We start from the raw sequence: 26,877 nt of genomic DNA on the forward strand, positions 1-26,877 counted from the left end.
GAAGGGAGAGTGTCTGAGTTGCTCATCTTTGTGTCTCCAGAACCCGGCATTGTGGCTGGAAAACAGCGGGTGTGCAATAAATGTTTGGACTGGAAATCCTTGGGAGGGAGAGTTGCAGGGCAGAGGCACTTATAAAAGGTTCATGTCTTGGAAAGCCTTACTCTTAATGTTATGTTCGGCTCTTTACAAAGAACACTTTCACATACACTTCTGTTGTTTGTTTAAATAATAGAAAAAAGGGAGATTTGGAATCACTCTAACAAGTAATCTGAAAGAGACTTGGTTCAACTGGTAGGGGGTGGGTGGAGGAGCAGAAAGATGGACTAAATAACCACTGTAAGGGACAAGGTAAAGTCACGCTCCTAGCTCCTAGTATGAGCCCATCCACCCCATCCAGCTTAGCTTCAGCTGGGTCCACTGTCCGTTTTCTGGTAGCTTTATCAATAAAGTTTTTCTTAAGGGCTTGAAGAAGGCGGAAAAAGGTTAAGCTGCCTCTGCCCAGAGTTAGTTCGGGCAACTTCCCGGGAGGGAAAATGAATTTCGCGAGATTTGGTAGCAGTAGGTCACTGGCCCGCAAAGGTGCAGCCGATATCGCGAGATTTGCCAGGCGGAGGAGGAGCTGTCGCGGGCAGCCGCCTTACAGCGATGGCGGCCGAGCAGGGCCGGCCGTGGTGGCGGCTACGGTCGGAGACTGCAGTTGCGGCTGTAGCGGTGGGCGGCGGGAGCCTGTGACCGGGAACCATCTCCGGATCCGGGCACCATGAGCCAAGGCCCCGCCGCAGGGGAGAGCAGCGAACCCGAAGCAAAAGTCCTTCACACTAAGCGGCTTTACCGGTGAGAGGGGCCGGGGCGTGCGTGCACCTGCGGAGGGAAGTAGGGGACAGCGAGGGGTGGGGCCTCTGGGCGGGCGGTCCCCGGGTGCGGTGCTGGGGTGCGGGCGGTAGAGGAGGGTGCAATTTTGGAGGGAGCCGCGGGGAGAGGGCGGGGGCGGGGCCCCGTAACCTGGGCTGGAGCTGAAAGAAGGAATTGGGTGGGTGGGAGGTTTGGATGGAAGCACGTGGAGGAATCCCCTACGCGGTGCGCGGTGAGCCCGGGGCGGGCACCGAGCCTTGCGGATTTGGGGTAAGAAGGTGGGAATTGAGGGGTTGGGAAGGTAAAGGGTGGAGTCAGAGATGGAGAAAAACCCGGAGGAGAATGGCGCTAAGAACTCCGTAGGACTTCCTGGGAAGAGCCCTGAACTGAAATCAAGAGAGCCAGGTGCAGGTCCTTGCCTTGCCACCTCTCACTGTGTGACCTTGGGCCCGAGCTTCCTCATCCTTAAAAGGAAAGATTTCCACTTGATACATATTGAAGCCTCTTATGACTCTAGCTTTTGGGAATCTGAATGAAAAGAAAGGTCTGAAGACTGTGTGTTGGACTGGAAGGGCCATAAAGGACTTTGAGTCCAGAGTGTTCTTTGGTCATGGGAGCTCATTTCAGGGCACCTGGGGATTCCCGATTCCTGCCTTCCTCCCAACCTCATGACTACAGTCCTTCGCCAGGCAACTTACGTTCTTGGTTTCTGATTTCCACAATGCCACTCTCACTCCTCAGCGTCTTCAGCCTTCTGTTGGGAACAGGCCAGTATGAACTCTTCCCACCCGGCCGGGGTCAAGGATTTTTTGTGTGAGGCAGCTGGAACATGGGCTGTAGAACTGGATCGAAAGAGAATGGACATAGAGACCAGGTTGAGTTCTCTGCTTTCTAGTAGGGAGTGCAGTTTTCATTTGGCTCAGGCTCTACCGAACAGAACTGTTTGCATGAGAAGACCACCCTCCCTCCGTGCCCTTGGCCCCATCTTGACAGGGAAAGAGTCAAGAGCATGTTGTTTTTTCCCCCGTTGAGTAGGCAAGCTGCCTGCTCTGGCTTTATAAATCAGAAGACGGGGGCGTATAGGCTGCTCCCAGAATAGAAGAGTGACCCAATCCAACAGTCCCACTGTGGGCTGCCCCGAGCAATCCTGGGTGAGGAGTTGGCTGGGGGGTGGCCCGCGTGCCTTGTGGTGCTGCTGTCAGTGCTGCCTGTCAGACAGAGCGTGGGCAGTGGCTGCAGGATTCCCTGTCTTCTGCTTTTGGTGATGGCTCTGGTCATCCTTTTGTCATTCTCAAATGTAGTTCTTTCTCAAGTCACTACCTTCACAGGACTGACTGATTTAAGCTGACGTGCTTGCATGCGTGCCTTACATGTGTGCACCTGGGTGTCTCTGCTTGTAATTGTGTGTTGTTGGCTTTGATAGGGTGGAGATGTGAGGCAGCAGGTCTCTGTTTTTATTTTTTATTATAGCAGTGGTGATTGGTGGAAGGAACTGGAATAGGGAGATCTGATTTCTCTGCCCAATATAAGTGTATTGTTAGACTAGGTCACTCTGAGCTTTAGTACATTTGGGACATTCCCATAGTGTAACTGTTTACAGAAGTGAAATTCTGAAATGGTTTAAGCACTTCAGAAGAAAAGGCAACTGGAGAAGGGATGCTGGAAGGGATATAAGCACCAATTAATTAGGCCAATTAACTTCTAAAAAATATTTTTATCTTTTAACACTGTGCTGGGCCTGGGGTTATAGTAGAGAATGAGGCACAGGACAGTTTTTGTGGAGGAGTTTACGGTCTGATGGGGAATAGAGAAAAAAGTCCTGAGTCCTCTCAGGTTTAAGAATTTGCAATTAGAACTTAGAGTAGTGGTTGTTAACATTTTTTTTGGATTCAGAATCTAAGGAGAGCTCTGGAGCCTGTCCATAAAAACGCACACACCTGTACGCGTCTACCCCTGCCCTGAGGACTGAGCTGGTGTAGAGGGAATCACTGATGGCTGCCTGATGCTGCCCTGGCGTCCAGGGCCAGGCTGGCTGAAAGGGCTTGGCTTCCCTCTCTAGGCAGCCCACAAGGTGTTTGCAGAGATGCTGAGCTCTTAAGGTTGCCTGTGAGAAGGCCTTGATTGCCATCCCACCCACTCAGCTGGGTTCTGGTGCTCACTTTGCCCTGGACAGGGCCGCTTTTCGTGCTGTGCCACATGCACCACCACAGGGTGCTCACCTTCCCCACCCAGGAGCACACGTGTTAGTATTCGGAAACAATCTTGGATTGTTGTAGGAATCATCACTCTTTCGTTTTGGTTGCTTTTGTGTCCAGAGCTATGCCTGATTCATCTGTTCTCACAGCTGCTGTCCGTCATCCTCTGGGTTTTTCTCATCCAGAGATGACACCTACCTCTGGCACTGCTTAGCCGTCCAGAGAGTTTCCTTGGCCTTTCTGTTAGTGTCTGGGCCTCCTCCTCAGCCTTATAACAAGAAAGATGGGGATTTATACTTATGGAACACTTGCCCATGTGTGAGGCAGTTATGAATGCTTTTTATATATTAACTAATTTAATCTTCACAAAATAGGTGATCATGTTATTCCCAATTTATAGGTGGGAGAACTGAGACATAAGGAAGTTAGGTATTTTCCCTAAGACCACATAGCTGGTAACATTAGAACCAGAATTTGAACCCAGGCAGTCTGGTTCCATAACCTAGACTCCGTATTAAACAATTCCTTCATCAGAATCCAGGAGACCTTAAGATAAGGCAGCTCAGGAACCCTCCACCCTACTTTCCCATACCCCACTATTCCAAGGCAGAATTTTATACTAGGAATGCCTCTCCTTTCTGTCAGAGATAGTAAGCCCTTGCATAATAATAATTTATTAATTCCACCATTATTTATTGGATGCCCACCATGTACCAGTGCTGTATATAAATTATTTTATTTAATTCTCACAATAGTACTCTGAGGTAGCTGCTGTTATTTTGTCTCTTTTTATGGATGTGGTAACAAGGCTTAAAGAGGTCAGGTAATTTGCTGCCCAAAGTTACAGAGTTAGTAAGGCACAGCCAGGTTTCAAACCCTAGATTTTCTGCCTGGGATCACAGCCAATGCTCTTTCCATTGGAAGATTCTACCTTCCCATATCACAGGGTTTCTCTTCCTTGATACTTGACATTTGGGCAGGATGGTTACTGTGTGGACTGTCGTGTGTATTATGAGGTGTCTAGCAATACCCACTAAATGATAGTGGCAACTCATCTCCATACCCCCAGTTGTGACCATCAGAAATGTCTCTGTCATTGCCAGCTATCCCCCAGGAGTGCTGTTCTATCTAGATAGAGACTTCATTTTGTTTTGTACAGAGCTCAACCTGCAACATTCTCATTTCTCCACCCCTAATTCTTTAGCTTCTCCTTTAGGGTCAGTGCCCTAGCACAGTGGTCGGCAAACTCATTAGTCAGCAGAGCCAAATATCAACAGTACAACGATTGAAATTTCTTTTGAGAGCCAAATTTTTTAAACTTGAACTTCTAACGCCACTTCTTCAAAATAGACTCGCCCAGGCCGTGGTATTTTGTGGAAGAGCCACACTCAAGGGGCCAAAGAGCCGCATGTGGCTCGCGAGCCACAGTTTGCCGACCACGGGCCTAGCATCCTAGGTGGACCATACACATGGCTTAGGGGCTCTTTGCCTGTATTCCCTTGCAGGGCTGTCGTGGAGGCTGTGCATCGACTGGACCTCATCCTTTGCAACAAAACCGCTTATCAAGAAGTGTTCAAACCAGAGAACGTGAGCCTGAGGAACAAGTAAGCTGGGAGAGGTTCTTCTGTCTCTCGTCATGTAAAACCCTGTCACACATAGACACACGTTCTCTCTTACCTTCTGTTCTCATGGCACCGTAATGGGCTGTGAAGTCTCTGGCTCTCCTAAAAGAGGAGACGGGGATCCCTCGCTCTGTTTTCAGCTTCTAAATCTAATACACTGGTGCCATAGAGTGGCATTTGAGTTGGGGGAATTGGCCATACTGCACAAAGAAAGGAAAATGAGGGGACAAATAGGCAGAGAAGAAAGAAGAGAAGTGTGCGGGGAAAGAAAATGAAGTTTATTCAAATTCTTACTGCTCCTGTGTGTCTTTTGGGGTTCCTACTGCCTTCTAGCATTATTGTTGTCCTGGGTCATACTGACTGAGCCTGGATGTCGATTGGGGGGCCCAGAGATTTGTGGGTAGGGTGTTGACAAATGCCTCCTTGCTCTCGGTTCTTGTGTCCTTCACCAAGGAATAGGCAGTCTCTCTCATGCTCCTCTGCACCCTTCCAGGCTGCGTGAGCTCTGCGTCAAGCTTATGTTCCTGCACCCAGTGGACTATGGGAGGAAGGCTGAGGAGCTGCTATGGAGAAAGGTATACTACGAAGTTATCCAGCTTATCAAGACTAACAAAAAGGTAAGGGGAGACCCTAGGTCTTGGGAAGAAATTTGTCTAAAGAGGAAAAGCTAAGGAAGGAAGAGACAGCTAAGAATGTAGGCCAGCCGAAACCGGTTTAGCTCAGTGGATAGAGCATTGGCCTGCGGACTGAAAGGTCCCGGGTTCGATTCCGGTCAAGGGCATGTACCTTGGTTGCGGGCACATCCCCAGTGGGAAGTGTGCAGGAGGCAGCTGATCGATGTTTCTCTCTCATTGATGTTTCTAGCTCTCTATCCCTCTCCCTTCCTCTCTGTGAAATATCAATAAAATATATTAAAAAAAAAAAAAAAAAAAAAAAAAGAATGTAGGCCAGAGCATGGTTGGAGATGGGGGACCTAAGGAAGAGATGTCAGAAAGGAGGAAGGGCATTAGGTAGAATGATGATTGGGGAAGGAGGGAGCCTGATCCCAGACCTCTAAGGGTGTTGGGGTAATTTGTGATTGAGAGGAGATGTGGATAAAGTTCCAGAGCCAAGAAGAGAAGTTTATTTCCTCAGTGAGATGAAAAAGGTTATGGAGAGGGGAGCAGTGCTCTGAGCTTGTTGCTTAGCCAGCCCCTTCCCTTTCCAAATCTCTAGCATATCCACAGCCGGAGCACCCTGGAATGTGCCTACAGGACACACCTGGTGGCTGGTATTGGCTTCTACCAGCATCTTCTTCTCTATATCCAGTCCCACTACCAGCTTGAACTGCAATGCTGCATCGACTGGACCCATGTCACCGACCCCCTCATAGGTTAGTGAAGTCTGAAGGTGGACTTGAGGAGCAAGTTCATATGCCTCTGTCTCTGGTCTTATCCCCCAGGGTTCATGTCACCTGTGACCCAGCCAGGCAGAAAGCATTCTGGCAAGACCTACAAATGGTTCATGAAGTTTGAATTTATCCAAGCAAGCATATGGGTTAGGGTGAAGATGTTAAGAAAAGACAGAGACCTCTGTTGGTCTGGGATTGTGGACTGATGCGGAGTGAGTGAGAAGGGGTGGAATGATCTAGAGTAGGTCTGGCACTGGAAGATGGTATTACTAGAATTCGTTTTCTTCTCCCTGTTGAATTTGGCTGGCACTGTTTCTTTGAACTTCAGAGATTGTTTCCCAGTGTTTGAAAGTATTGAAAATTTTAGAAATGTTGGGGATATTATGGACATTCTCTCAACATAATGCAAATCTCTTTTCAGCCATCTCAGGCACTGGCAGCTGTAGTTTATACCTTCTTTTCTAGTTGGTAATTTTCTCTTCTATTTGGCCACCTTTTAGTGTTCCTTCCCTCTTTCTCCAACTCCCTTTGTTTTTTATATTCCCTTCTCTCCCCCAGCCCTATGACCCTGCCCTCACCAGGTCATAGACACTGTGTGTCAGAGATGAAGGTTGTGTTTGTGCTACCACACGGAAGCATTTTCTGGTCAGAAGCACAGCAAAGCACTGTATTTTGTGCATTTAAAACCATTGTTTAAAAACAAAACAACATTCCTCTGAGACAGCATGCATAGGTTTTAAACGAGATGGCTAGAGGGTTCATAGCCTAAAAAAGATGACTGACTCTTACTTCAAAAAGTTGGTTCCCAAACCCACTTTAGTTTTTCTTTTTATTGACCTTTTCCCCATTCAGCTAACTAAGAGGTGTCTCTGTAGAAAACGTTAGGAAGAGCTTTTCCGAATGGGGAACTGCACACCCAGGAGAGTGGTTGCAAGGTGGAGTAGACGAGAGGATGTCTCTGGAGCCAGATTGCCCTTTGAATCTTGGCTCTGCCACTTCACCCACTGTGCGACTGCTTTCCTCAGCTACCCACCTCATGGGGCCACTGTGAGCTCAGCTAAGTTAATATTGTAAGACACTTAGACCAGTACCCAGCACAGGAGAAACTGCCTCTCAGTGAGCTCAGGCCTTCTGAACTGAAGTTACAAGGCGGCGCGAGCCGGCCACCACCATCCTCAGGCAAGGCCAGCGCACCTTGTCTCCTTCCTGGGTAGACTGCCATCTGCTGCCGTGTCCCCTGTGGCCCTCCTCTCCTAGGCAGAAGCCAGGAGCATTTACCTTGGTCTCAGTCACATTCCATTCTTCTTGGGCAAGTTTCCCTTCTTTACCCAAACCTTTTGCCTTTATGTGGGGATCTCCCACCCAGGGCACCCACAACTGTCCTGACACTTGAGCCTCACCTCTTCTTCCTTTTGAAAGAAGCCTTCCTGTGATGACCTTTCACATGACCTTCTCCCCGGGAGCTATCCTAAATTGAGGACCCTAGCCCTTCTCTTCAGTTTCTTCCTGTCCTGTGAAGGAGTCCTACCTGCAAACCTTGTGTCTCTACCTATATCCTGGATGAGTGTCTTCTCCGTCCTATGAGATTCTTGAGTTCCTTTCTCCACCTAGGAAAGGTACTTCCCCATACGTAGGGGAAGAGGGATGGGCTCATAAATTTCTCTCCTTTCTCTCTCAGGATGCAAGAAGCCAGTATCTGCTTCAGGGAAGGAGATGGATTGGGCACAGATGGCATGCCACCGATGTCTAGTGTACCTAGGCGATTTGTGTAAGTATATGAACCTTTCATTTTCTCTGTTTAGGCTCAGGACAGGCTCAGGCTGCTTCAGTTTGACATGCTTGCTCTAAGAGCAGAAATAGTTTGGGCCTGATAACTTTTTCCTTTTCATCTGTTTACAATGTTCCCTTCTTTTCACGGCTCTTCTGTGAGTTGGAAAGGATCAGTGAATACGGGAAGAAGGAAAATGTTTTTGAATTTTGAGAAAGTCAGAGTGATAACTCAGTTTCAGTAGTGTGTTAGGAAGCTTTACCTGTCTCCTTTTTTCAAAAAAGATCTCTATGGACTCTTAGAGGAATTGAAGTCAGGCCTCAGGGAGGACTTACTTGCCTGACAAATATTTCTCAGAATGGAAAAGTAGTCTCTATATGGCTCCTGGGTCTCTAGTCCTAATAGACAAAGGGTCCTCCTTAGGCAGTTGGTGTGTGGCTGTTGGGTGCATTATCTTTTGTTGACCTGAGGCTTCTCTTCCTGTCCCAAGCCCACTCCTGGAGCCCTCAGAGGCAGGGTGCACAGAGAGAATCAGCTGTTTCTCATTAGACTGACCAAGGATCAGTAGTAATGTCTCCTCTCTAGAATTGAACAGTTGCGTTACAAAACCGTTATCATAGGTCTTTCCAATTAGTTATATATGCTGTAGCTTACCTTCATTGGCAAGAGATAATCAAGAAGAGCCTGTTTACACATACTAAACATTCTTTACATTTTGAATTTACCAGTGAGGAGGAGAAAATTGAATAATTCGCCCTCATGCACATTTAAGATTGCCAGAGAGTCCTGGCCGGTGTAGCTCAGTTGGTTGAACATTGTCCCTTGCACCGAAGGGTGGCAGGTTTGAATCCTAGTTGGGGCACATGCCCAGGTGCAGGTTTGGTCCCCGGTCAGGGTGCTTATGGAAGGCAACTGATCCATGTTTCTCTCTCACATTGATGTTTCTTCTTTTCTCTCTCTCTCCCTCATATAAATAAATAAAAAAAAGAGGCTGTGCCAGAGAGCCATGGTGGCGTAGGTCAACTGGTTAGAGCATTATCCCGATATGCCAGGGTGTGTTTGATCTCCAGTCAGGACACATATAAGAGACAACCAATGAATGCATAAATGGGTAGAACAATAAGTCAATCTCTCTCAAATCAGGAAGTTAAAGAGAGAGCGAGAGCTCCAAGCAGCCCGCCTCCTAGCTCAGGTGTCTTCCTTCCAGGCTCTTATTACAGCTCCTCCAAGTGGACTCCCAGGTAAGGGAGGTTGTTCTGAAATGTGGAATCATCGTGTTTCTCTTCCTCCTCTCTCCCTTGCAGCACGATATCAGAATGAATTAGCTGGCGTAGACACCGAGCTGCTAGCTGAGAGATTTTACTACCAAGCCCTGTCAGTAGCTCCCCAGATTGGTAAGTGGACCCTTGCTCGGGCCTCCCAGCCAGCATCATTTCCCAAGAGGAAAACAATGTTGAGATGGCAGGTAGGCCATACTCATTCCCCTGGGTCCTTACCTCACTCAGTTCTCTTGTACTTCACCTTGGTTATGCATTCTCCCCCTTGTACTGCACACTCAGAAGATGATGGAAGGGGAAGAGAAATGGGAAAGTCTTCAACTAAGAAGGAGGGAGGCAGAAGAGGAGGAAGAGAGAAGAGGGCTTTCTTGTCCCTGAAGTTTGTGTAGAAAGAGGAGACTGTACTTCATCTGCCCCCACAGGAGACAAAAGAAGAAAAAGGATTAGGCTCCATCACAGGGAGATATGGGGATTAGAGGAAGGAGATATCAGAGATGAGAAACTGAGTGGGGTTAAGGGAGAAGGCTCCATGGAGTTCTGTCAACCTTGGAAGAGTCACAGCTACCGCTGAAGGAATGGGACCCATCAGTGCTGAAATCCTTGGCCGGCCAGGCAGGAATAGGCTAATAGGAAGTGAGTCTAGAATCAATAATCCCCTGGAGGAATAAGATTAAGCTGCAATCACCTAGACATTTGCAAGCCCAACTCTTTCCCCCCCAAGAGTTCTCTAATGCTTACTTTGGTTGGGCCTGGCAGCTTTGGGTGAGTGTTGTGGCTACAAGCTGTGTGACTTCTCTCTCCCCAGGAATGCCCTTCAACCAGCTGGGCACCCTTGCGGGCAGCAAGTACTATAATGTGGAAGCCATGTACTGCTACCTGCGCTGGTGAGTGTCTGCCACTCTTTCCCCAGCCCTGTTTTCTTGGCCATACCATCCCTGCTTCGTTTTCTCTCTTCCCTTCCTCCCTTCTCTAGCTCCTGCTTGAAATAGGGGAATCCTAAGATCGAGGGGTCCCTCCCGTCAGGGCCCCTTGATACTCCTGCTGCTTTTCATACAGCCACCTGGATTTGTAGGCACTTGGGCAGCTGAAATAGCTGTCCACTATATTATGCAAAATATAGGATTGCTATTTTAAAGAAGGAAACAAATTTGGTAGAGTTGATGAAATGTTAACCAAAGTATCCTCGGACAAGAACCTCAGAATTGTAGAGCTTCAGTGTTTTGAGGTGACAGTGATGATATATAGGGGAGCAGCTTCCCTGGATCTGACACTCAGCTGTTAACGATAAAAGTTGGTGTATGCGTGTGCTTTATTAGGAGAGATAGCTTTCACCCTGAGTGTATATGGAAGGGGAGGCTGGGGCAGCCTTTATTTACTAGAAATATTGTTTTGTAAATCCTTGGCAGAGTGACATTTCCCTCTTCACCCCTCCCCACCTTACTCCACCGCATCCCTCCCGTGTCCCTGCCAAGACTCAATAGCTTGCCTCTGTGTCTCCTTCAGCATCCAATCAGAAGTGTCCTTTGAGGGAGCCTATGGGAACCTCAAGAGGCTGTTTGACAAGGCAGCCAAAATGTACCACCAGCTGAAGAAGTGTGAGACTCGGAAACTCTCTCCCAGCAAGAAGCGGTGAGAGGCCTGTGGGAAGGAGGGGCTCTTGCTGCATTTGGTGCAGTAGGGCCATAGGGACTCTGGAGCCACTCAGCATTTACCCTGGGCTCCTCTCATTTCAGATGTAAAGACATTAAGAGGTTGCTGGTGAACTTCATGTATCTGCAAAGCCTCCTGCAGCCCAAAAGCAGGTGAGTGGAAGAGAGCATGAGCAGGAACTGTGTCCTGTGAGCCCGTCCATGACAGCTTCTTTTACGGAGGATGCTTAAAGAGGAGGCAGTGAGCTGCTGAATTCTGCTTCTCAGGTGGAAATTCTCTAGCTAGTTAGTTAGCCGTTTCTTGACATCCCTCACTGTTTGGCCCATTCTCTGGGCAGCTCTTCCTCTGGCTCAAAATGGGCTCTTGTTGGATGTTGAAGGAGCAACTGAATGGGAAACCCACTCACATCGCTTCCACTTTGTGCCTGCCCTTCCCTGTTATTTTGTCTGCTTTAGAGATCAGTTCAGCATTGAGGCCCCCTGTTGTGCTCTGAAGTTTCACTGCAGGATTCCTTAGTCTTTTTTCGGAATCCTATATTCCCAGCTCTCTTTTTCCTGCCTCATCCATCACTAACCTCCCCTATTACTCTTGCCCTTCCATAGCTCCGTGGACTCAGAGCTGACGTCGCTTTGCCAGTCAGTCCTGGAGGACTTCAACCTCTGTCTCTTCTACCTGCCCTCCTCACCCAACCTCAGCCTGGCCAGTGAGGATGAGGAGGAGTGTGAGAGCGGGTACGCTTTCCTCCCGGACCTTCTCATCTTCCAAATGGTCATCATCTGCCTTATGGGTGTGCACAGCTTGAAGAGAGCAGGTAACTTCCTGGGTCCCTCTTCTGTCCTCCACTGGTTTCTAGGATCCTCACTACCCTTTTCTGCAGCTTCTTATTTATCAACTTCTTCCACAAGCAGCCCTTTCACTACTGTGGCGCTGCTTGGCTGTGGGAGAGTAAGGGACAAGGTGCCTTACCCTAAGGGACCTCCTGATGAATGAACAAGGCACAGCACATTTCCTTTCCCTCCTCCTCACTCCCTCTCACAAACACGTACCCTTGGCCAGGACCCAGGCAGACACAAGAGCCAGTTCTGCAAACTTTCCTGGTAGGATGTAGAACAAGGTTGGAAGGAAGGAAAGGAGAGGCAGGGTTGGTTGTGAAGGTGCTTGGGGGTTGGGGAGGAACCTGTGTGGAGGCATCAAAGCCAGGGAGGATGAGATGGAACAAGAGGATACACTTACGTGAGGAAGCGCCGGGTGAGCTGGCACCTTCTAGATTACAGGATAATAGTGCAGAGACCTGAGAAATTTTTTTTTTACCTTAGAAGCTTTGAGAGGTAGTTTGATCCTTGGAAGGATTGAGAATAGGTGATATGGGGTTGGAATTGATGGTTCCCCCTCCTCCTCAGGGCCCTGAGCCCCTAATACCTGGCTTTCCTGGCTTTAGGATCCAAGCAGTACAGTGCAGCCATTGCCTTTACCCTGGCCCTCTTCTCTCACCTCGTCAATCATGTCAACATACGGCTGCAGGCTGAGCTGGAAGAGGGGGAAAATCCCGTCCCGGCATTCCAGAGTGATGGCACAGGTACAGGCCTGGGGGAGGATGTGACTGGAAATGTGAGCATGCAGATCCAGGAAGGGGAACACCGGCTTGGCGGGTGGTGGTGTGTATGATTACCTTCCAGCTTTCAGCCTCCAGTTTGTCCCTAGGCCCCCCCTGACCAATCTCTTTCCATAGATGAGCCAGAGTCCAAGGAACCCTTGGAGAAGGAGGAAGAGCCTCCTCCCACAGCACCTCAGGTGGGCGAGGTCAGAAAGAATCGGAAGTTCTCCCGCCTCTCTTGCCTCCGCCGTCGCCGTCGCCACCGCCACCTGCCCAAAGCTGGTGATGATAGTGACCTGAGTGAGGGCTTTGAATCTGACTCAAGCCATGACTCGGCCCGGGCCAGTGAGGGCTCGGACAGTGGCTCCGACAAGAGTCTTGAAGGTGGGGGAACAGCCTTTGATGCTGAAACAGACTCGGAAATGAACAGCCAAGAGTCCCGATCAGACCTGGAAGACATGGAGGATGAGGAAGGGACACGGTCCCCAGCTCTGGAACCCCCTCGTGCCAGGTCAGAGGCTCCTGAGTCCCTCAATGGCCCTCTGGGCCCCAGTGAGGCTAGCATTGCCAGCAACCTACAAGCCATGTCCACCCAGATGTTCCAGACCAAGCGCTGCTTCCGACTGGCCCCCACCTTCAGCAACCTGCTCCTCCAGCCCACCGCTGACCCTCACACCTTGGCCGGCCACAGGCCCTGTGTCAATGGGGATGTGGATAAGCCCTCAGAGCCAGGTACTTGGGCCTCTTGTCTACACCTCCATGCCATCAGCATTCACCTGAGAGGTCACAGTACTGTCTGTGAGCACCTCTCACCCCACCTTTGCTGCCTTACATGGGTCCTCTGCACAGACAGGAGTTTTTTCCTGAGAACCCTTCTCCTGCTCACTTCCTCATTCCCAGCTCCAGCCTCCTTCATGGTTTTACACCTTTTTCCCTTCACCCTGCCCTGTGGGTTTGGGGTTTGCCTCTCCACAGGACAAGTGCAGCTACGGTTTCTTTGCCTGGTGCCATCCCAGGTCCTGCCAGGGCTCCTGAAAGTTAGAAAAACCAGTGGATTAGAGTGAGACCTACCTGCTGAGTGTCTTCCCTGCAGAGGGAACACCCAGTCAGCAGCAGCAGTGAGCACTGCTTGAGTCTGCTCTGTGCCAGGCACTGGCCTGGACTCCTTCAGGGACTGTCTGACTTAACCTTTACAGCAATCTGGTGGGAGGGTTACTACCCCTCCTCTAAATGCTGTGCCTCCACGTTGCTGTGCATGGTGCTCCTCTGGTCTGTAGCGTATTTTTCCTCTCTTGTCCTGAGCCTGTTGCTTGGCTAATTTTTACTTGCTATATAGATTTTAGCTTGAAAGTTACTTGGTTTGGGACTTCACAGTTAGGTTAGATTTTCTTTCTGTGGGCTCCTCTAGCCTCTGCACTTAGGACACTTCTGGCTCTTCCCCCCTCAAGTGAAACTATTGATTTGTCTATCTCCAACTAGCCTGTGAGCCTCCTGAGGGCAGGACGGTGTATGTTTTATCCCTGCTACCTAACACAGTACCTGGTGTATGGGTGGGACTAGGAAATAGTGACTGAATAAGAGAAATGAGGAAATACGCTCAGTGTTCAACCTACAAAGTTGAAGATCTAGGAGTTACAAGTAGTTGTTTTAATTCTGTGCCACTTTTCTCCCTCCCTACAGCTTCTTTCTATCTTCCCTGCCTTCTAGCACAGAGTAGGCACTTCATAAATATTGTTTTGAGTATAGCTGTAGACCAGTCTCACAAATTAGCTTGAGGCTAAAAGAATCATTTTAAAAGACACCAGTCCAAAAAAAAGGCACCAGGCTCATGCTTTAAAAGTAGCCAGCTAATGCCTGGCCAGTGTGGCTCAGTTGGTTGAGCATTGTCCCATGCACTGAAAGGTTGCCTGTTCAATTTCCGGTGGGGGCACATGCCTGGGTTGTGGGCTCGATACCTGGTAGGGAGTGTGCAGGAGGCAGTTGGTCGATGTTACCCTCTCGCATCGATGTTTCTCCTTTCCTCTCAAAAACAATAAAAAGTTATGGGCCTGCAAAAATGAGGCAGGGGTCTGTAAGTAATTCCTTACCTTTCATACCAAAATTCTTCAGAGCCGTCAGTCCCCCCTCAGAGCGAAGCCTGTTGTTACATACCCATTAGTCATCCCGGTTCTTTTCACCCACGCCAGCCTCTGAGGAGGGCTCTGAGTCAGAGGCGAGTGAGTCCAGTGGACACTCCTGTCGGAATGAGCGCAGCATCCAGGAGAAGCTGCAAGTCCTGATGGCGGAAGGCCTGCTTCCTGCTGTGAAAGTCTTCCTGGACTGGCTACGGACCAACCCTGACCTCATCATTGTGTGTGCACAGGTGTGTCACTCCACGGCCTCCTCAGGTCTCAGGGCATTGGGGGAGGGTGTCAGGACATGGCCTAGGAGTCCCACCCGATGGTCTGGTAAGAATTGTTGCCAAGCACCCCTTCTCTGTGGGGCTCTCATACTTGCTACAGGAGAAGGATTCGGCCTGACCTTTGCCCTGGAATACAAATTGTGTGGATGGGAAAGTGAGAGAGCTGCTTACTCTGCTTTATATCTCCAGTGCCAGAGGTGGTGCCTGCCATTAGGATTCATGTTGATGAGAGTATGTGTTCAGAGAGTCTCGGGAAAGGAGAGCATCTGAATAGGAATGGGAGAGATGGGAATTGTGGGAGTTCCAGACAAGGGTAGGGCAACCGCTTAGGGAATAGCTTAGTTGTGCAGCTGGAATGGTGTCAGGGACTGATGGCTCGGGGGCCGGCTGGGGCAATGGCGGCCTTCTTCTCAGGTTCAGAATCTTGGTCTTGACAAGAGCCTCTAGTGCCCGGAGGCTTTTATTCAGTGTTGCTTTGCCTTACTAGCACACCTGCCCTGTGTGGGTCCCTTCTCCCTGCAGGTTGCCCTAGATGAGACAATGGTCAGGGCCAGGCACAGCCTTGGTTGTATGCTTATGCCTGATGACAGCTTAGTTACTTAGTTACTGTTTGTCATTGAGGGAGGTGTGGTAAGATGGAGATGTGAGGTCACATCCCTAAGCAGTGTCCCAGTGGGCATGGTGAGGGTTCGTGCTAGACAGGGAGAAGTGCTCAGATGCTCTGGCTTTCCCCCCACCAAGGTCTGAGAGTCCTTCCTGGCCTCCTGCCTTCTCTTGGGAAACCTCCCGCTGGTGGTAAAGCTCAGCAAGGCTCCATGGGCTCCTTCACTCCTCACGGGACCAGCCCCCTGTTTCCATCTTCCACAGGCCCCTGGGCGCGGGCCTCTCAGGGCGTGCTTTTCTTGCTCATTGCCATCCCCACACGCCCTGGCTGAGGGCCTCTTCTGCCCCTCTCCCCAGAGCTCTCAGAGTCTGTGGAACCGCCTCTCCGTGTTGTTGAATCTGTTGCCAGCTGCTGGCGAACTCCAAGAGTCTGGTAAGTGAGTCCCTGGCACTACTCTCCTTTCCCCTCTCCCTCATTGGCCCCTCGAAGCCCATCCCCCTTCCTGGTAACCTGGCCCTTGGGGTAAGGAGGTTAATGGGATTCACTGCCAAGCCTCCCTCACACATAGCAGTCATTGTGGCCTTGGCCTCTCTGGTTTCTCACCCCAACACTGCCCCACTGTGGGCAGGTGGCCTGGTCTGCCAGGGAGTGTGCTCCCTGGGGATGGCAGTGGAGTGGGCAAGAGCAGAGTGAGGGGAGCCTGGAGGCCAGCCCCAGTCGCTGGTGCCACACTGGTGCCTTGGTCATTGAGAACTGACCTTGAACTCAAGAGTTCCATCTGTCTGGCTTGTTCCTTCCTGCCATCTTCTAATTGGAAATCTCCATCTTCTCCTACCACTGGACTCACCCAAAGGTTATTCCTTCCCCCAGAGCCCCTCCTCTCTCTCATCCTAATGTAATTAATTGCCCTGTGGTCAGGGAGCCTTAGCCTGAGGCCTCCTGGTTCTCCCCACCTGCTCTGTTCCTCCAGCCCTTCCAGTTCTGTGCTTCTAGAGCTCCGACAGTCCCATGTGTTTGTCTCTTCCCTTTCCTCCCGCCATCTCCCCCCGTTCTGTCCTAGGGGTGTGTCCTATTGCATTAGCCTGGGATTTCCAAACAAGGCTGTGTCCCTTTGCCTAGGGCTCCCCCCGGGCAAGTGGTCTCATGTGTCCTCTTTCCCCAGGCCTAGCCCTGTGTCCCGAGGTCCATGGGCTTCTTGAAGGTTGTGAACTGCCTGACCTCCCCTCTAGCCTGCTGCTTCCAGAGGACATGGCACTTCGCAACTTGCCTCCCCTCCGGGCTGCCCACAGACGCTTTAACTTTGACACGGATCGGCCCCTGCTCAGCAGCTTAGAGGAGGTGAGGACATTATTTCTCAGGCCACAAGCTGTGTTGTTAGTCAGACACAGCAGCAAAGCAAGGGCTCAGAATTGGAGTGGGCAGGGAAGCATTCCCTCCTCCCCGCCCCCCCCATCTAGGCAGGGCAAGTGTCCTTGGGGTTACAGGCTGAGCCTTTATTCAGTAAGTCATTTGAGCTGTCTTTCCTTCTTGGCAGACTGTCCTTGGTCTGCTGTTGGTGGTCTCCTGTTGTAGAACAAACCTTCCTCCCCTTTTCCATCTTTTGTAGAGGACGGAACAAGTGAATTACTAGGGCTTTGAAATCTTTTATCAGTTTCTTCCTACTGTGCGCCCTTCTTCTCTGAATTGAACATCAAGCAATTAAGAGAATTAGAGCTGGGAGGGCATATGCTGTCCACTTAGTGCAGTGACTTTTGCCCTTGAATCTGTGTCACTGCATGGGCCATCTGGGGGCGGCAGAGGGAAGCCAAGCAGACAGGCCTCCCAGGCTTCTGACACACACACCTTTTGGTTGCACCCACTGTAGCCAGAGCAGTTGGGCTTTAGTCTGTTTCACGCTTTAAGGTTCCAGATAAGATTTTTGTTTGATGGGGAAGAAGGGTTCTGCTAATAAGAAAATGTTGGGACTGTTGATGTAGTTCAGTCCCTCATTTTACACCTGAGGAACTGAAACTCAGAGGAGAGAGGTGGCCTTAGCAGCCAGGTCTCCTCACTCCCAGCCCAGTGCCTGGCTCGCTCTTCTGAGCCCGCGCCCTGGTTTTCGGGTCCTGTGAGTCTCCTTGCCCTTCTTGCTCACTCCTCGTCTGGAAGTTGGAGGCTTTGGGCTCCGGTGCTCCTCTTTCCCACCCCACAGACCGTGAGCCTTTCCAAGGAGCACTTGTTGCTGAGGTGGCTGGCACAGGAGGGAGGCAGGAGGGTGGGAGCCCTCGAGGGCAACCCTGCTCAGCTGGGCTGGGCTCCTGTGTGTGTCTCCTCACAGTCGGTCGTGCGAATCTGCTGCATCCGCAGCTTTGGCCACTTCGTCGCCCGCCTACAAGGCAGCATCCTGCAGTTCAGCTCGGAGGTCGGCATCTTCGTCAGCACTGCGCAGTCTGAGCAGGAGAGCCTGCTGCAGCAGGCCCAGGCCCAGTTCCGCATGGTGAGTCAGCCCCATCCCAGGTCCGCTCTGCTCCTGGGCTCACTGAGAAACCAGAGAAAGAGCCTCAAACTGGTGGCCCTTGACTGAAGAATGTGGTGCTTGGGGTTGGGGAAACCGAGCCTAGGGAAAGAGAAGGCAAGGAAGGGACCTGAGGGATCGGCTGATGGACAGGAATGAGAGTTGCTTGGAGCAGAGGCAGCATGGCCCTGGGCCAGTATCCAGACTGCCTGGGGGTTGAGGGCCATCTCTGTCACCTCTGTGTCTGTGAATTGAGTGAGTCACTGGGAATAGTAGAATCAGCTTTAGGGGATTGTTGTGAAGATGGAATGATAGTACCTGTGATTACCTGGCACATTATCACAGCAAATCCTCCTTTCCCTTCCCTTCCCGAGGGATGAAGACTGAGGAATGGAAAGGTATAGAGCAGGGGTGGGGAACGTCTAGCCTGAAGGCCATATAAGACCTGCGACATCATTTGGTCTGACCCTGCCAAGGCATTAGGAGTGAGTTAATTAAATCATTGGCCAATATAGCAGGCTACTCTTTTTTTAAAAAAATATATTTTATTGATTTTTTTACAGAGAGGAAGGGAGAGGGATAGAGAGCTGAAACATCGATGAGAGAGAAACATCGATCAGCTGCCTCCCGCACACCCCTCACTGGGGATATGCCCGCAACCAAGGTACATGCCCTTGACGGAATCGAACCTGGGGCCTTTCAGTCCACAGGCCAGCGCTCTTTCCACTGAGCCACACTGGCTAGGGCCAGGCTACTCTTCTTTTTAATGTATTTTTTATTGATTTCAGAGAGGAAGGGAGAGAGAGTTCCGCCACTGAACTATACCAGCCGGCTTAGCAGGCTAATTTTTTTTTTTTTTAATCCTCACCCGAAGATATTTTTCCATTTTTTAGAGAGAGTGGAAGAGAGAGGGAAAGACAGAAACATCGATGTGAGAGAAACACATCAATTGGTTGCCTCCTGCATGCACCCCAGCCAGGGCCCAGCCGGGGAGGAGCCTGCAACTGAGGTACTTGCCCTTGACTGGAATCGAACCTGGAACCCATTGGTCCTCAGGCTGATGCTCTGTCCACTGAGCCAAACCTAGCAGGGCTAGCAGGCTAATTTTTAAGTTGATAATTTTGTATGGCCCTCGAATGATGTCGTAAATATCCAAGTGGCCCTTGGCAGAAAAACGGTTCCCCACGTTGGAGTAGAGGGATTTTGGTATCAGACACCATGCAGAAAGCCTCCCATCTCATGCTTGATCCCATCCCACAGAGTCCAAACCGGAGGAAGTGGCCTATGTTACCTCTTTTTCATTCAGTAATTCATTCCATAAATATTGAGAGTCTGCTCTGTGTCAGACTTGTCAGTATTCTGGTCACGGGGGTTACAGCCCCGAACAAGGCAGACCTTTTTTGTGTGAGGCTAATACTTTGTGAACAACAGTCTGGGTTCCACAGTGGGTCCTGCACAGTCCTGGGCTGTGTTGTCCTCCCTTAGCTGAGTGGGGTAGTGGTGTCTGGCACGGGAGGAATGGCCCACATGGCTTGGCAAGCCCATGTTCTTCCTTCCTTTGCCCCAGGCTTCCCTGCCTACCTCTCTGAGCACACCCTTCCTGCGGATGGTCTGCTTGTCTGGGAAGGGGTACCGGCTCCCCAGAAACTCCCTTCCTTGTTGTCTTAAAAGCAAGGACATTTTGCTAAAAACAAACCTTTTGTGTTAAGGCTTTCATTGCTGTTCCATAGGGGAAAACACGGGGTTACAAAAATAGCTATGGGGAAGTTGCACAGCTTCAAAAAATGTTGAAGTTTTTGCAGGCATTTCCTTTAGCCTGAAGTTCTTGAAGACTCATCCTGGGGGGCAGGGAGTACTGAGAGCCCCTCATGTGGTGTTGGACGCCTAGACCAAGCTGGACATGGGCCACATTACCTATTGGGGCTGCCTCCTGCTCTGCCTGAGTCTCAGGCTTGCACCCAAGGGGTTTATTCCCTAGCAGCAGCAGCAGTGTGGTCATTGTCATATTGCCATGCCATCTGTCATTTCTCAAGAGCTTTCTATGTGCAAACCTTGGCTTGCATGTGACCTCTCGTTTAATCCTCACAGCAGTCCTATGAGGTGGGTGCTGCATCCTCGTTTTATAGATGAGGAAGCACCAAGGCTCTGGAATTGGACAGTCTGAAATTGTTCTTATTGTGAGCTGGTGTGGTGCTCAGCTTTTAAATATATATATATATATTTTATTGATTTCATAGAGGAAGGGAGAGGGAGGGAGGAAGAGAGGGAGGGAGGGAGGAGAAAGGGAGGGAAGGAGAGAGAGAAAGAGAAACAATGATGAGAGAGAATCATTGATTAGCTGCTCCCTGCACGCCCCCCACTGGGGATCGAGCCTGCTACTCAGGCATGTGCCCTGACTGGGAATCGAACTCTACCCTCCTGGTTCATAGATCAATGCTCAACTACTGAGCCATACTGGCTGGGCCACACTCTTATTTTATTTTTTATTGATTTCAGAGAGGAAGGGAGAGGGAGAGAGAGAGAGACAGAAACATCAATGATGACAGAGAATCATTGATTGGCTGTCTCCTGCATGCCCTACTGGGGATCAAGCCAGCATGTTCCCTTGACCAGCATCAAACCCGGTACCCTTCATCTGCAGGCCGATGCTCTATCCACTGAGCCAAACCAGCTAGGGCCACACTCATTTTTTAAAGCACCACTCCGCTGATGCCACTTTATTCATCACAGAGTCTTCAGTGGGTCCCCATAACTTTTAGGATAAGTTCCTATCCATAGCCTCATCTTTTATACCATATTAGAGGCCCAGTGCACAAAATTCTTTCAGGGGTAGGGTCCCTAGGCCTGGCTGGTGATTAGGGCCGATCAATTAGGGCCTATCAGGGCCTTCCTTCATTCTGCACCGCCCCCTGGTGGTCAGCGCACATCATAGTGAGCGATCAAACTCCCTGTCTCCCAGTTGAACTCCTGATATATATAGATTAAGGAATTTTTACTTCACCCAGAAGCCAAAGGAAAACCATCAAAGGACTTTCAGTCAGAGCCATCCCTGATGGGATATCAGATGGTTTTTGGAAGATGCCTTGGTTACAGGCAGAAACAATGGATTGGATTAGAGGCAGAGACCAGTAAGGAGGTGGTTATAATAGTCAAGGGTGGGAGGTGCTGGCTTAGACTAGGATTGTGCAGTGGAGATGGAGGGGTGCAGAAGGATTTGAGTTTATATATATATATATATATATATATATATTGATTTCAGAGAGGAAGGGAGAGGGAGAGAGAGAGAGACAGAAACATCAATCATGACAGAGAATCATTGATTGGCTGTCTCCTGCATGCCCTATATATATATATACACACACGTGTGTGTGTGTGTGTGTGTGTATTTAAACATTTTTTTTGATTTCAGAGAGGAAGGGAGAGGAAGAGTTAGAAACATCAATGATGAGAGAGACTCATCGATTGGCTGCCTTCTGCATGCCCCCCAATGGGGATCAAGCCCGCAATCGGGGTATGTGCCCGTACCGAGAACTGAACTGTGACTTCCTGATTGATAGGTTGATGCTCAACCACTGAGCCATGCCAGTCGGGCCTTGAATAATATTTTAGAAGGTACAATTAACAAGACTGGGAAGCCAGTAATTGCTGGGGCTGAGAGAGAAGAAAAAATCAGCCACCCCAGCTTTCTGACTTGGTTTACTTACCAAGTTGGGGAACACTAAAAAGAGGAGCAGGTTTTGAGGAGTAGATGGGGCTGCCAAGTAGGCAGTTGGATATGTGGTTCAGGGTGGTAGGTCTAGGCTGAAACAGGATTTGAAAGAAATTGGCAAGTGGCCTGGCCAGTGTGTCTCAGTGGTGGAGCGTCGACCTATGAATCGGGATGCCATGGTTAGATTCCGGGTCAGGGCACATGCCTGGGTTTCGGGCTTGATCCTCAGTGGAAGCAGTGATTCTCACTCATCATTGATGTTTCTGTCTTTCTCTCCCTCTCCATTCCTCTCTGAAATCAGTAAAAATGTATTAAAAAGAAATTGGCAAATGGATGGTGATAGAGGCAGGGAAATGGGGTGCATGGATAGTATTTATCCCCTGGGAGGGAGAAGGCAGAGGGCAGAGCTCAGACCCTGAGGCACAGCCAGGTGCTGTCCTGTGCTGTGACAGTGCCCGCTGTCTGCTGCCTCCCTCCTGGTGCTGGAACAGAGTAGCCATGTTTTTCTCCCATGCTTCTCTTCTTTCCACTTAGCAGGATCAATAGAGAGCCATCCTACGTCAGACCCCAGCACTCTTCGTGGTCTTGACCGCTGGAGGAAGGCGTACAGCCTCAGCTCCTCGTCCCAAGCTTAGCACTTGGTTCTTAGCGCTCGGTTTCTCCCTTGTAGGCGCAGGAGGAAGCTCGGCGGAACAGGCTTATGAGAGACATGGCCCAGCTACGACTTCAGGTGCTCCTCCTCCTCTTGACCTGGTTATCGCCTAAAGCCCACTGGCAGATCCTCACCCCTCCCACCGCAGCCCCCTGTTCCCCTGTGCCCCCCACTTTGCCCAGATTACTACCTTCATGGCCTCCCAGATTGCCTCCCGAAGCCCCTTCTTCACAGAGCCTTGACGTCTCGCTGCTTTCGCTTCTCTCTTTTTCTTCTCTTTCTCTTTACCTTACCCTTGTTTCTGTCTACTTTTCCTCCGAGGTCATTGGTAGAAGGAGTCCCCTGTCCCTGGGGCAGCAGGAGGAGCCCTATAAGAGCCCCTTTGAGAACATTTCCCCCCGCCAGGCTGTGGAGCGCACACAGCTCCACCCACTGTGCCGTCTCTCACCAGCTCGAAGTCTCTCAGCTGGAAGGGAGCCTCCAGCAGCCCAAGGCCCAGTCAGCAATGTCACCCTACCTCGTCCCTGACACCCAGGCCCTCTGCCACCACCTCCCCATCATCCGCCAGCTGGCCACCAGTGGCCGCTTCATTGTCATCATCCCAAGGACAGGTGAGCATACTGGGGAGGTGGGAGGGCGGATGGAAGGAGGCTAAAAGAAACTCTGGGCTTGGGATTGAGAGACCTTTATTTGGAGCCCAGTTTATACACAGTGGCCTTGGTCAAGTGCTTCCAACTCTGAACCTCAGTCATTTAATCTGTGAAATGGGCATGATCTCTTAAATCCTTACAAGATGGTTGGGAGAAACAGAGGAGAATATCTAAATGAAAGCCAGTGGTAAATTGCCAAGTACATGACTGGCAGAAGGTTATGCTTTTGAAGGACTTCAGGAGCCCTGTCGGAGCCACGGCCCATCCCTTCTTTGCCTGCAGTGTGTGCTGGAGGAGCTCAGCTACTTCCTGCAGAGAGCCCCGTGTTGAGTTCATCTGTTTTGTCTTTCCCCACCCCCATCTTGCCCACTAGTGATCGATGGCCTGGATTTGCTGAAGAAGGAACACCCAGGGGCCCGGGATGGGATCCGATACCTAGAGGCAGAGTTTAAAAAAGGAAACAGGTGAGTGCAGGCCCGCTGGACCTGTGCTGAGCCCCGTATGTGTCTCTCAGACAACAGATGCTTGTGTTTTACTTGTGGATAAAACACACACACTTGCAGTCCCTGCGCACAGTTTGCTCACTGCTGGGGAGGGAAAACCAAAGACCTAATAAGTCAAGGTCTCAGGTGCTGAAATAGAGGGTGATTGGAGGGGCCAGGAGCTGGGGCCGGGGGGCGGTGAGCACTGACCTGCTGTCCATTTGCCTCTGGAGCGAACATGAGATCAGCATCTCCCGGGAGACGGGAGCAAACCCCAGCTCCAGGCTGTGTGCACCTTTGTAAGAGTTTCTCCTGCCACAGGGTTGGCAGTGTGATCAGGTTTGTTAGGGTGGCAGTGCTTTCTTGGGGCTGCCTGGGGCTTCCCACCTCCCACTGAAGCCACGATGACCAGACCGCAGCAGCTTGGTGCTCGGCCCACACAGGCCTTTCCTTCTGGCCTCCCTGCTAGCTGACACCCCCCAAACCCCACCCCACCCCCACATCTGCCAGGAAGCTGTACAAAGCCTACTTGTTTGGACCTTGTCTCCAGAAGCCCTGACTTAAAAAGCATCTGCTACTTCTCCCCTCCCAACTCTACCCTGGGAGGAGCCGAGGAATTGATGTTATCAGGAAGAAAAGCGAGCCAGCGGCCAGGAAACTTGGAAATGGCTCCCAAAAGACCTGTGATGGGAGAGCTGTGTCCCCTCCCTGCTCCCGTAGAGCTAGGCCCTTGAGCCACAATGGTCTGCTTTGTGTGAAGTGTCCTCGCTCCTGTGCCCCCACCTCCACTCTCCTGTGTTCTTTGCAGGTACATTCGCTGCCAGAAAGAGGTGGGGAAGAGCTTTGAGCGACATAAGCTAAAGAGACAGGATGCAGATGCCTGGTAAAGTTTCAGCCCCTACCCTAGAACCTCAGCCTGCCTACTTCGCTCCTCTGTGCCACTCCCCGGGAGCGGGGACAGGGCCAAGGAACTCTGACACAGGTGGCAGGACCAGCCCGGGGCCTCCTGCCAGTCTCCCCTTGGAGGAAGGAGTTGCTCCAGCACCCGATTCCCTGGGGCCTTGAGATGCTGAGTCTTGGTGTCCTCAGTGCCCCTTTGCCCACTCCCCATGGCACATCCTCCGGTGCCAGCTTCCTCCTGCCTCGGCTGCCTGGTTGCTCTTTTTTTTTTTTAAAATATATTTTATTGATATTTTACAGAGAGGAAGGGAGAGGGATAGAGAGTTAGAAACATCGATGAGAGAGAAACATCGATCAGCTGCCTCCTGCACACCTCCCACTGGGGATGTGCCTGCAACCAAGGTACATGCCCCTGACCGGAATTGAACCCGGGACCCTTCAGTCCCCAGGCTGACGCTCTATCCACTGAGCCAAACTGGTTTCGGCTGCCTGGTTGCTCTTGCTCCCTACCGGTGCCCTCCCCATCCCTAGCTTCCCCTGTGCCCTGGAAATCCTGGTGTTTAGGCTGTGCTAATGCCGGGGCTTGGCCTACCTTCCTCTCCTCCCCACCAGGACTCTCTATAAGATCCTGGACAGCTGCAAACAACTGACTCTAGCCCAGGGGGCAGGTGAGGAGGACCCAGGTGGCATGGTGACCATCATCACAGGCCTTCCACTGGACAACCCCAGCGTGCTCTCGGGCCCTATGCAGGTGGGTTAGAGGGTGAGGAGAGGGGACTGGGATGGGAAAGAGGTACCGGTGTGGGCTCCCTCCTCAGACCTTCCAGGCAGTGGCCCTTTTCCTCTTCCATCACCCCTTCCCCTCAGCAACTTGTCCATCGTTCAGGAGACTCTCACCCATCTCTCTTGCTCCCCTCCACAGGCCGCCCTGCAGGCCGCTGCACATGCCAGTGTGGACATCAAGAATGTTCTGGACTTCTACAAGCAGTGGAAGGAGATTGGTTGAGACTGATTCCCAAGCCCTGCAGTGGGGCTGACTCCAGATCTCTCCTGCCCTCTCTGGCTGCTGGGACCACCACCTGTAGTCACCCCACCACAGACTCCCGCCCGCACTCAGGAAGGAAGCCCAGCTGCACACAGGCTGAGGGAGGGCCCAGGAGCCAGCTGGGAGGGTGGGCACCCCCTGTTGCCAGGACGACGTCAGGAAGTGAGGAAAGTATTTGGAGCAGGAGAGGCCTGAGGGCCCCTAGTCAGCCTTCCTGCCTCAACCCTCCTGCTGTCCCCAGAGGCGGGTGGCAGGTGTGGGTGTCTGAATTTCACCGGAGTGATTCCTGGACCTCTGAGGGGAAGGGATGGCAGAAGAGGCCCTTCCTCACTGAAGATGGGGGGCGGTTGGGCTAGGAGTTTGGACCCTCCAGTCCTGGGGAAGAGGAGGTAGCACCAGGTATCTGGGTGGTTTTCTGCAGACCCTTCCCCTCCTCAAAGACCACCCATTCTCATTCCCCCTTGTGGGGCCTGGGCAGCTCTGGAGCTCTGGGGACTCTTCAAGAAGAGGGGCCTGGAGCTGGCTGCACTGGCAGGGGGGCCGGGCTTGCATCCCTCCCGCGCTGCTGGGGCTGCACACCCAGTTCCCCACTTCTGCTCTCCCTCTGCCTAGCTTCCAGGGCAGGGAGCAGGCCTCACCAGCAGCTGCGGGCAGTCTGGCCTGTGTGCCAGTGAGGGTTCTTGTGCCCACCAGTCCCACAGTCACTGTGCTTTGTGCTCTTGGTTGCTGTGCTGCAACAGTGGGATGCCAGTAAAAAGAGGGGGTGTAGTCTGAGGCCACCACCCCCTTGACTAGAGAAAGGAGAGGCCTCCTGAAGCTGCCCAGTCAGGGGCCCTAATCCTGATGGGCTTCCTGCTTCGCCCACCCCAGGACTGGAGGCCTGGTGGGGCTGAGCATGGGGCTAGCTCTTGGGATGTGGAGGTGACTGTGGAAGCAGAGATCATGAATAGCTCAGGACAGTGAATGGAGCAGCAAGAGTGGGGCTGTGGGTGGGTCACTGGCCAGGATTGCCTTGGCCCCTCCCCCAGGGGTTGAGGGTGGGGATCTCGGCTCTGCTGTCCCTCACCCCAGCACTAGCCTAGCTTCCCAGGCTGTTCTCAGAGGAGAGCAGACATCCTGCCTCCTTCTTCCAAGATAGCAAGTCTGGGACAACCTGGGGGATAGGGTCACCCCCTCCCAATCTCTGACAGACTGAGGCTAAAGCATCATTTAATAAAGACCCCTGAAGCCCACTCCCTGTCTCCAGGTGCCTTTCTGCAGTTTTATTGGGATGTTGGAGATGGCGTGCTAAAAAAAGGCATTTTGGAAAGATTTCTTCAAGGTGAATGCATTGAAGCAAGAAGTTTGGAATTTCAGCAAAAGCTCCCGACATAGTGACATTGTCAAGTTCCTTGATCCTTTAAACAGCTCGTGCCTTTTTAAGGGTGATGGGTGAAAACAGGATTTTGAAGGCCTTATTTGCTGGGTCCTATGAATCAGAAATTTCTCAAGGGGGAGCAGGGGATGAACCTTGAAGCCAGATTCAATCCCTATCCCTCTGCAAGGACTGGTACCTTAAGTGCGTCTTTGGGGAGTAAGCTTGGCAGATCTCT

General features: G+C 51.2%; 1 protein-coding gene across 1 annotated transcript; it reads left to right on the forward strand.

Moving 5' to 3' along the window:
* Nucleotides 1–605: 605 nt before the first annotated feature.
* Nucleotides 606–26,517, forward strand: SMG5 (SMG5 nonsense mediated mRNA decay factor). The gene is made up of 22 exons (XM_080648360.1): nucleotides 606–834; nucleotides 4,553–4,651; nucleotides 5,163–5,286; nucleotides 5,885–6,041; nucleotides 7,738–7,827; nucleotides 9,132–9,221; nucleotides 9,910–9,988; nucleotides 10,608–10,733; nucleotides 10,838–10,906; nucleotides 11,357–11,565; nucleotides 12,193–12,330; nucleotides 12,484–13,080; nucleotides 14,535–14,710; nucleotides 15,710–15,785; nucleotides 16,516–16,691; nucleotides 17,671–17,829; nucleotides 22,227–22,286; nucleotides 22,660–22,819; nucleotides 23,232–23,322; nucleotides 24,149–24,223; nucleotides 24,853–24,991; nucleotides 25,163–26,517. The coding sequence occupies exons 1-22, from the start codon at nucleotides 761–763 to the stop codon at nucleotides 25,244–25,246; spliced, it is 3,048 nt and encodes a 1,015-aa protein (XP_080504486.1). The 5' UTR covers nucleotides 606–760; the 3' UTR covers nucleotides 25,247–26,517.
* The last annotated feature ends 360 nt before the right edge of the window (nucleotides 26,518–26,877 follow it).

The sequence above is a fragment of the Plecotus auritus genome, assembly GCF_963455305.1.
Source record: "Plecotus auritus genome assembly, chromosome: 12".
Lineage (NCBI taxonomy): Eukaryota > Metazoa > Chordata > Mammalia > Chiroptera > Vespertilionidae > Plecotus > Plecotus auritus.